This window comes from Leguminivora glycinivorella, chromosome Z (assembly GCF_023078275.1).
Source record: "Leguminivora glycinivorella isolate SPB_JAAS2020 chromosome Z, LegGlyc_1.1, whole genome shotgun sequence".
Lineage (NCBI taxonomy): Eukaryota > Metazoa > Arthropoda > Insecta > Lepidoptera > Tortricidae > Leguminivora > Leguminivora glycinivorella.
The window spans coordinates 43,151,372-43,162,484 of NC_062998.1; the positions used below are offsets into that span (position 1 = coordinate 43,151,372).

At 40.6% G+C, this 11,113-nt stretch overlaps 1 protein-coding gene across 2 annotated transcripts in view; it reads right to left on the bottom strand.

Moving 5' to 3' along the window:
• Nucleotides 1-9,790, bottom strand: part of LOC125241495 (chitinase-like protein EN03) — a 46,907-nt gene extending 37,117 nt beyond the window's left edge. Inside the window, exon 1 of one of the 2 annotated variants that reach the window (XM_048150012.1) lies at nt 9,629-9,790. In XM_048150012.1, coding sequence (XP_048005969.1) covers nt 9,629-9,737 — 109 coding nt within the window. In that variant the 5' untranslated portion in view covers nt 9,738-9,790. The remainder of the gene's footprint in view (nt 1-9,628) is intronic. The other variant, XM_048150013.1, reaches the window with a different exon arrangement.
• Between the last annotated feature and the right edge of the window lie 1,323 nt (nt 9,791-11,113).

Sequence of the window (11,113 nt, forward strand, 5' to 3'; positions counted from 1 at the left end):
GTTCGAATGTTGACAGCGAATAACGATTTTTGGCCGATTGAATCGGCAACAGCTGATCGATGTGTCGTTTCCACTCGTGTCCGTCGGAGAGACGTACTCTATAAGTGAGCGGATCTTGACGCTCTGTGATGACTGCCTCGGCCCACTTACCAGACTGCCGGCGGTAGTCGCGTGCCAGCACCGCGTCCCCGGGCTGCACGTGCCGCTCGGCGCCCGGCCGATGCTGGCCAGCCCGCTCCTGCGCCAGATTTACTAGCTCGTCTCGTTCGAACGAGGGCAGGATTACATCCAGTCGTCCACGCAGCCGTCTGCCGATCAAGGCTTCTGCCGGGGTCACACCCGTTGTGCAATGCTGTGTGTTGCGGTACTGAAATAAAAACCTGCACATAGCTACCTCAATATCTGCCCCTTCGTGTAACGCTTTTTTCATCGCCCGCTTGGCGGCCTTGACGGCGTTTTCAGCGGCACCGTTTCCTGCAGCTCGGTAAGGGCTCGTTATTGTGTGTGTGATGAAATTCTTTTTTAAATATTCGGCAAACTCTGCCGAAGCGAACGGCGGCCCGCCATCACTTACCACTTGACTAGGAAGGCCAAATCGAGCGAACTGCTTTCTTAACTTGAGTATAGTCGCTGCGGCATTGGTACTAGCCATTTTTTTGGACTTCCACCCATTTGCTATGGGCATCGACTGTCACCAAGTAATGTTTACCTTGAAACTCGGCGAAGTCGATGTGTAGCCGCTGCCATGGCCGCGCCGGGAAGCTCCAGGGGTGCAGCGTGGCGCGCGGCGGCGCGTCGCGCTGCTGGCGGCACGCACCACAAGCGCGGCACAGCGCCTCGATCTCGGCGTCCAATTGCGGCCAATATACGTACCCGCGTGCTAAATTTTTCATTTTTACCACGCCCAGGTGACCTTCATGCAACTCCATTAACACCTGTTGCCTTAATCCATCCGGTATGACCACCCGATGGTTGTATAAAATGCAACCCCTCTCTAATGTTAAATGGTCCTTCCTATGAAAATAAGGTTTCTCCTGCTCAGCTGTTACGCTTGCCGGCCAACCATTTCTGATATAATGGCATATATTATTTAAAACTGCGTCAGATTGCGTCCGTGACGCCACATCTCTCGCGCTGATAGGAAACGAATCCTCAACATAATTAATGTATGATATTGCCTCTACAGCCTTATCCTTATTACGCCGACAGGGCAGCGGTAACCTTGAAAGCGCATCTGCGTTACTATTATCATTGGACTTAACGAATTCAATCGCAAAATCGTAAGCTGCCAGCCTTGTCGCGTATCTCTGTAACCTACTAGCGGCCGTTTGAGGTAAACCTTGTTTTGAGCCAAATATGAACGTCAAAGGTTTGTGGTCCGTTTTTATAATGAAATGACGGCCATATAGGTACTGATGGTGTTTAATAACACCCGCGATTATTGCCAACGCCTCTTTATCTAATTGACTATACGCGCGCTCGGCCGCGGTCAGCGTGCGAGACGCGAAACATATGGGCCTCTCCGAACCGTCCGGGAAGCGGTGGGACAGTACGCTGCCGAGGCCGTAGGAGCTACTGTCCACGGCTAAAACTAACGGCAGCTCGGGGTCATAATGCACTAGCACGCCTCTGCCAGCCACAACATTTTTAACGTGTAAAAATGCTTTATTGCAATCTGTCGACCAAACCCAAGACACATCCTTACGTAGCAACCGGTGTAACGGATAAAGCGTTGAGCTAAGATTAGGTATAAACTTAGCGTAATAATTAATTAGCCCTAAGAATGATCGTAACTGCGTCATATCGTTCGGCGCAGGCGCCTCGACAATGGCTTTAATCTTCTCCGGGTCGGGGTGTAAGCCATGTTTATCTATAATAAACCCAACGTAAACAATGCTATCTTGCAAAAAAGAACATTTGTCTAATTTAATTCTGAGACCTACGTCGCGTAACCTCTCAAACAGCGCCGTCAGGTTGGCAATATGCTCGTCCCTGTCGCGCCCGGTGACCGCGATGTCGTCGAGGAACACTGCGACCCCCGCAGCCCCCTCAGCGTCTCCTCCATAAACTTCTGAAACTTTTCAGGAATACAACTCAAACCGAACGGAGTACGTCTATATACGAAAGTACCTATATGGGTAGTAATGGCAGTGAACGGTTGGGATTCCTCATCCAACAATAACTGTTGATACGCATTTGTAAGGTCAATCTTACTATATTGCTCGCCCCCACTCAAAGCGGCGAATAACTCCTCAATTCGTGGCAGCGGGTACGGATCTTGTACTAACTTTGGATTAACGGTCACTTTATAGTCTCCACAAATACGAATTTCGCCCGATTTTTTAATTACTGGTACAATCGGTGTGCCAAAATCTGAATGCTCGACTTTATAAATCGTACCCTCGGCCACGAGTCGCTCGAGTTCCCGCTCCACCGGCTTACGCAACGCTAGGGGCAATGACCTCGCCTTAATAAACACTGGATCAGTATTTGATAATTTAAGTGAAATTTTTTTGTAGTACAAGTACCTAACCCTGGTGTGAATACGGTCGGAAACCTTTGCCGCAAATCATCCACTAAATTTATTTCCGATACATGCATAATTAAATCGTAAATTTCAACTATACTTATCTGTAAAAGTCTTAACCACGAACGGCCAAATATAGGGGGTCCCCCATTTTGAATTACCCAAAGCTTCAGGTTTTCCGACACATGTTCACCCAAAACACCTTTTACAATAATGTACCCAACAGGCTTTATTGGGGTTTTATTATAAGAATGAAAACACAAATCACTAACCTGCAATGGTTCGTTTTTAAAATACTGTTCATAAAAATCAGTATTAATAGCAGCAATCTTACTACCTGTATCCAGTTCAAAGGTCAACTTCACTCCATTCACCAACATCGGAACTAAATACGGCTTGTCACCTTTTCCACTGACTCTAAGGTTATAAAAATCGCACTCCGACTCATCTTCGCTGTCTAAATAATGATGTCCACCTCCCGGCGCCTTCCCGCTCGAGGTTCGAGGACCCGTTTTGCACATCGTCTTGAGATGGCCCTTCTGGCCACAACTGTCGCATGAGTAGTTTCTAAAACGACACCCGTCCGCCCGGTGCGGTCGGCCGCACCGCCAGCATGCGCGGCCAGGTACCGCGGCGCGCCTGCCGCTACCGCCGCCGCCGCCGCCGCTGACGCCGCCGCCGCCGCCGCTGACGCCGCCGCCGCCGCGCGGCGCGCGCGCGCCTCGCGCCTCCACGCGGTGCACCGCCTCGGCGGCGCCGTGCCCCGCGGTGGCCGCGCTAGCCCCGCCGCCCGAGCCGCTCGCTTGCGCGTGCCGCTCCGCCGCCTCGAGCGCCAACGCCAACTCCACCGCTCGTTTGTACGTCAACGTCGCCTCTGCGAATAAGCGGGACCTCATGTCCTCGTCCGATAACCCGGATACGAATTGATCCCTAAGGTTTTCTTCTAGACCGCTGCCGAAGTTACAAGTGCTGGCTAGATGTTTTAGGGCCTGCAAGTAATCTCCGACTGGCTCGCCCGCCTTTTGTCTTCGCTGACGAAATACGTGTCGCTCCGCGATTTCGGAGCGCTTTGGTTCGAGATGGTCGCCGACTATTTTCACTAACTCGGTAAAAGTTTTCGTTTCAGGGTCATCCGGCGCACACAAATCGCACATTAAACTATATGTAGCCTCCCCAACTAAAGTCACTAGAGTGGCCACTTGTAATTCAGTTTTAATCTCGTTTAAGGTCATGAATTGCTTGACACGCCTAATGTACGCCAACCACTTTTTACTCGCCAAGTCAAACGGTTCAATTTTGCCGATCGGCATATTTACTAATCACTGCACACGTTTTAAACACTATTTTACGCAAAATAATCCTTTGTTCTCGTCGCCAGTAATATTTTAAGGGTTTTAATGCGAAAGAGAAGAAAGTAAACTCCGAGTCAACGACACAACTGATTTATTTAGGGCGTACCCTCGAAATATTAATTATATAACTACCCCACATTTTATACATATACAACAGCCTTCATTTGATCTTCGCCTAAGTATGTGTGAATCATTAGATCATTGATTCGTTTCAATCGCTTGTATCCCAAAGCTTTTTGCTCAGTTGACCCATTTTAATTTAATAGGAAAAATTTGCATAGTTTCCGTTCTCGTAAAGACTTTGAGTAGGAGCTTACCTTTTATTATATGGATCCTTAGCTAACCATGGCCATGGTATTGTCAATTCAGTCAGAAGCCGAAAATGTATTATCATCTTATTTGCAGTTTTGCTACTAGTCCAGCAGTAACGCATACATTATCGTGATGTGGGTATACATTACAAATTAACATATGATAGCGTGCAATTTCTTCCAACTCAAGCGTTCATTTCAATTGTTTTGGCAAATGTATATTTCATATACAGAATTCATAACACATTATGCTATGGGAAATGTTGACATTTGGCAGTGGGCTATGTAAGACAATGTTTAAGCTATGTCAATATTGCTTATTACTCAGTATACTAACAATAATATGTGCATATTCGGAGATACATATAGGCGCATTACTTATGGTACAGTAATCAATTTACATGAAAAATAAAAATTTAAACATAATGTCATAATGCTCATGGCAGTGCTATGATATAATTGTTTATTATAGTTACATGATATAATTATAGTTATCTTAAGCAGAAGAAGACTAGTATTTTGGTGAATTTATAAGACAAAAAACATGTATATGATCTTGTTCTGACTAGGGACTGTTGTAAGGGAAACGCGAGACAAATTTAGCCGACGTTGATGTAACACCCATTGATTAAGGGGAAGCTCTTCAGAGTTTGGGTTGCTACAGATATTTTCTCACAAAAATGTTATTGAAATAACAGGTTTTATTTCCGTAAATATTGTAATACCGATCTATTAACTACTGGCTTCCTGTCGGTTTCATGTTATGCATAAATTAAGTGATTCACCACCATCATAGAGTCATAATGGATAACTGTGCTGTGCTGTGTTGAGTCAGTTTCAACTCATGAAACCTTAGTGGCTAAATTTTGAAACATCCCTTTGTATACCTTCCTATTTCTTATTATGACATTTCTGTATAAATAAAGTATATCAGTCACAGTACGCCCTAACCAGCGCCGGCAGAGGTTTAAACACGTCTCATTAGTGGTTCAAGCGAAGGCACGTAAATATCCGTTTTTACCCTTCGGGGGAAAAATTAAAGCATGACTATGTACGATTTAAAAAAAAAAACCTAACAACTTGAGCTCTTTAAAAACAATTGAGGTTATTCTGAACGATACTTGAATATTGTACATGTACTGTTTCGATTACATTTCTGGATGAGAAATGCTATATACAGCGCGTAAACCTAATAAGGGCGATAAATGAAACCAGGCATATAAATCAATATTGTTATCATTAATTAAGAGGTTGTTTTTGAGTTACTTTTAATTTTCACCACATAATGAATTTTTGAAAAATTTCCCAGCAGCAATGTACTGTAAACGTGGTTGCGATGACAATCAATGACAACTGTCAACGAGCGTTTAACGCGAGTGTGTTTGCATTACGTTGCGGACCGAATTATTTTGTATGGATAAAAAAAATATTTCAATTTTAAGTAAAAGTTATCTAATTCCATTTTTTATGTCTTATACTCACCACCGTTAGGAGGTTCGCCCGTATTAGGTTTACACCCTGTATACATATTACTCTTGGCAGTTGACAAGGTAACAGCCCAGCTTAAAATCGAGCTGGCTATTTTAGTTATAAATCATAACAATTATAATTTGTTTTGAAAAGTAATGATGATCACATGAGAACTTGATTGACCTAAGTACCATCAACCGGCCGTATTTAGTGGTGGCTTGAATGATCATCCCGGCTCGGGAGAATAGACTCAAGACATAAAATGTGATTACTGATTTTACGGGACTATTCTCAACCCGGAATTTATTTATTTATTTACTCGAGCATTCAAAGCATTGGCTCAATGAAATTGTAGCTTACGAAGTCTCCCTTCTTCCAACTTCAATTATCTGAGACAAAAGCAATGAAAACTTCGTTTGTATGTAGTTTGCATACTTAGTTGATAGTTTAAATTATACAGACGAAATCATTTATAAGCTCTAGAGCGTCCTAGCAGAAATGACAATAGGTGACGCTACGTGGCGACCCAAAGGAATGCCCTGACCGGGGTTCGAAACCGGGACCATCGACTTGCAGGATTAGGCCAGACCGCACTGCAATGTCTCGTGCGTTGTCTGTAGACTACATCGAATACTAAGACCAATATTCGGTCGCTTTGCTAGTTTGCAACTCAATCAGTGAGTACGGCTTAGGCATGGGATTTGTATGTGACTACAGTGAATCTATTAGGCAAAACAGAATTTCCCGATAGAGGCCGAATCCCCGCTATGCATGGTAAATTGGTTCCAGTTTGCGTGGGGTAGGCTAGGCTGGTGATAATTTGAAATGATCGGAGCAGGATATTTAGCTTCAATTGATTAAAGAAAGTATATATTTGTCTCGCAATTTTAGTTCATAAAATCGTAGTGGAAGGTTGACATTATCTGTCTCCGTAACATTTCCAGCGATGACTTAGTCCAGCGGTAAGACACCGCAGTCCTCGTGGGTGTGATAGCAGGACAGTTAACGAAGAACGTCCTATTGTTCCCCTGATTAGCCACTTAACGTTACTGACGTAACCGACATGTAGTTTTGTTCAGTTTACCTTGCCGTACATATATATATAAGGTATAAGTGACTAATCGAGAAAACAACAATACTGGAAACACAATTTCCAATAATATTATGCTTTATAATATGTATAAGGTTGTATAAGGCGCAATTTGTTAAGCAAATGTTATCTTATCGCGAGTGACTGTTACTGCAGTTATAATTCGAATTAAAGAAAAGGCAGCCGTCTAACTGCCTTTTGATCCGCTACGCTGATAGAAAATTTTTGTTCCTAACAGTCTTTGACATTGGATTGTATTGTGTATTTTGATTAATTTATTTGTCACATGTAGGTATAATTACTGCAATAAATATGTAAAAAAAGACGTCGTGTTATGAAATTATTTTATCATATAAACAGACAGAAGCTAGCTTATTTTATTGCTTGTTAAAAAGTCAAATAAACAGTACACAAAACTGTATTTAAATAAACAGTTGTCTATCCTGTTTCAATTAAAAGTTATGATTTGCAAAACTAGTTTCATTAACATTCGCAACTGTTAGCTCCTAGTTTTGGTCGGAGCATGATGTAACCGTCGAAATAGGTATGGCCGATGGCCGCTAAAGCAAATGTTTATCAGCCTTCCAAGAAACTCTAGAATGTTATTTGTTAACGTTGTTATCTTATTGACTCGTTGATATAAGGTCAAATGACATTATTTTCCTCAACAAGACACATAATTAGAGGTTATCTTTTTTATATAATTATTCAAAAGTTTAAAGTGTACGATGATAAGTAAATGTTAAATATTTATTACAAAATGTCTAGATTTATTTTGTTACATGTAAATGATTTGTAATTTTTTCCTATTGTTAATAAAACAGATCATCTTGATGATACCAGTTTGATATTGATATGCAAATTGTACGTAGGTATAGTTCAGGTATTGTGTATGTGTAAACATGACACCAATGTGATAGTTTCTTCTATTTAATCAAAAAAACTTTAGGATTATTTACACAACAGGTTAGTTATTTATTTAACTCAGCATACATTACTTGTGTGTATTATATGTATATAAACCCTTATATATAAACCCTATTATTAATTGAACGTTTCCTCCTTTTTTAAGTGGGTATAGTAAGTGCCTACATCTGTAATAAGAAATCTTGATGAACAGCACTCGTAGCTAACAAGAAAAACATCACGTTCTTGGGCAAACTATTGACTAAACGAATGACCCGGTCAATTAGTCTTGGCGAACTAATTACTTATACCTACCGACTTGCGAAGGAAACTTACCCTCGCACCCTCATTACGAATACAAACTAAACTGTGAATTTGCTAGAAAAACAAACGAACTTATCCTTATGCTGAACTATGTATGTTTGCACAAATTACTTTTTTTTTGTTTTTGGTAAAAACTGAAAACTTCGAACAAATTATATTTGCATTTTTTTACCCTAAGTTGAAATAACTATCCTACCTACTATTGACATCCATGTTAAATGCTTGGTTTATATTATTTTAATTCCTGTCTATCTATGTAAGTAGTTCTAGGTGCCTGATAATTATTAGTTGATTAGGTAATTAAGTATCTATTTATTGTGACTTCTCGCTTGGCATTTCATATAATAAAGATTTTTTTTACAATTACCTATATCCTGAGTAATAACTGCAGCAGTATAACGAAATGCATACTTTTTAGCAAACATATTATGTTTGCTAAAAAGTCGCTCTGTAAGGTCATCGTTTCAATGCCAATAATCATGACGACCTTAGTTTGTGCTGCGAGTAGGTAACTCAAAACATACCTACGGAAAAGATTACTTCAGTATCTGTTTAAACGGACAGCATTGGAGTAAACTATTATATCCACGCTGTTATACGGTCAAACTGAAGAAAAAGATATGTAGAATTCGAGGTATACCCACTTATGTAGATATGTAGGTAGGTATAATTATGTATAGTATACATATATCGTTGAAGCATAAAATCTTTTACATATTAATGATAATAAAAACATACGGTGAAATCCACTTATAGGTATAGCATAGCGTAGCGGTAGCGCTAGTTATGGAAATTGCTAGACTAATGGCAACGACCTCTTAATGTAAATTTATTTAAGTATTTTAAGTTTTAGATAGGTACACCTCACTAAGGATTATTTACCTTAAATTTTGTTTGAGTTAATCGACATTTCAATTTATATTATGTGTGCTTCCAGTATCATTTATATTAAAAATGGTCTTTTAAACGACTAATTAAAGTAGTCCATTACTTAGAGCCATGTCACAACGAGAAGATTAAAGATCGTGTTATTCTTATTATTTCTTGTGTTTTGATGTGTCTTATTATTCTTATTATTTCATAACCTTCTTCTAATGTTGTTATTAGTTATCGTAATCGTATATTATTTGCAAGAAATTTAGTGTCGATATCAGATATTATGTCCAAAATAAGTACAGTTCTTAACGAGGAACAGCTATCTAATCCTGTGTATTGTATGATATAGGATGTGGTACGGGTCGGTATCCGTAAAATATGCAAGTAATTCGTTTGAAAACAAAATCGCAAGGCATGTATTCGCCCTAAGTTTCCTTTCTCAAGAATGCGTAAATATCGACACAACGATAAGAATTAACCGCCACAGTGATTTCATGCGTAGACCCATGATTACACACATAAACAGTTGAACGCCATGAAGGTAGTTCGTCAAATTTCATGAAAAAACTTCCACGTGGAAGTCGACAAGCTATCTTAGACTTATCGCTCTCAACGCCTCCAAATCTCATACATTATTCATGGTATCGTAGAAGTTTGGGAAGAGTTGCGCTACCTGTTTCGAATTCAAACCGAACAAAACTCTGTAATTGTATTCTTACATGTGCGCGGGGGAGCTGTTTAAAACGCTTAGCAGAAAGAAAGATATACTTACAATCCCTGACATAGCTCTTGCTGTCGTAGTAGCAGACGACTTTGCCGCCGGGCGTGACCGGGTTGGCCACGGCCACGGCGAGTACCGCAGCGAGGGTGAGCAGCAGCATGTTGGAGGTGACTGGTCCTGATGGCGCGCCGGTGCCAAATGAGACCTGAGCGCGCCGGCTAACGAGACCGGTTGCTTACGCGAAGGTCAAAGACTAACGATGACCGCATCGCACCATTTCGGCTGACTGCTTGTTTTGTTTAACCAACACTTGACCCTAAGTCATTGCCGATAGGGTAAACATTTATTATGATAAAGTTCATAGATAATGTTCATTATTCAGTTCAGTCAGCGACACAGATAAAATGAGACTTTAAGCTGTGCCAATACCAAGGAATTTAGGGCTTCTGCATCATTAAGAACCTCTGGAACCGTTGGAACCGTTTTCTAATAATAGAAAACATTTGCTATAATTTGATTAGTTTGACTTTTGACTTGTAAGATTTTACAACTAGGGAAGAAATCAAAATATATAAATTATAAACTGAAATAGATATCATACACGAAAGAAAAAACGACAAGGCCCATTGGTGGCCGAGGCGGGAATCGAACCCGGGTCTACAGCTTACGCGGCTGACGTCCTTACCACTAGACCACCCGCCCGCCGACGCCTTGTGTAAGATTTTGTTTACATTGTTGGAAAAATTGCGTCGTTAATTATTGTTTTCTTTCTATACCTATTAGTGTGTAACTTCAGTAAATTGAATTAAATATTATTTGTTATACATATGATATGTGTACCTATTTATTTTATCACCGTGTTATATTCGTAATTTCGTAGTGTGGCCAATTGGCCATCGAGTGCCTATATATTGGAGACTGTCCCAAGCTATAAAAGGCACAGGTGCATTTAGCATGTTTTTGAAACAAAACTAGGATTCAAAAATGTTTGTACAGCAAGTCTTAAAGATGGCTCAGGCTAGAACGGGACGGGTCGGGCCGATGAGTTAAATTTCAAAAAAGTATATAAATATGCTTAGGTTGAATGAATGCTCACTGCTCTTCTTACGAATTGATACTTATCATATTCATCTTGCATGATTACAGTGTTTGCGTGTACCTATAGCATATTTCTAAAATTGCTTTTGTACTTAATTGAAAAAGTGGAAATCGTACCTATTCAATGTAGATATTAGAATTTGAAAACCTGTTTTAAAATTGTTCCCGGGCCCGTAAAATTAATCGTACCTAGATACCACTCCTTTTTCTGTACGAGTATACCTAATAACTTATTATAATTTTTAACGATTTTTACGCTTCCTTGTTTCATAACTATGATGTAACGTATGAATAAAACCTTCACTCAATGAGTAGATCAATGTTACGTACGTACGGTATCTATTACGTGACCTTATTGTACCGGCATATCACGATCAACGAACCGAGCAGTGACCACCGGTACCCTAATCTACCAATATTAGGAATATACAGGAACTG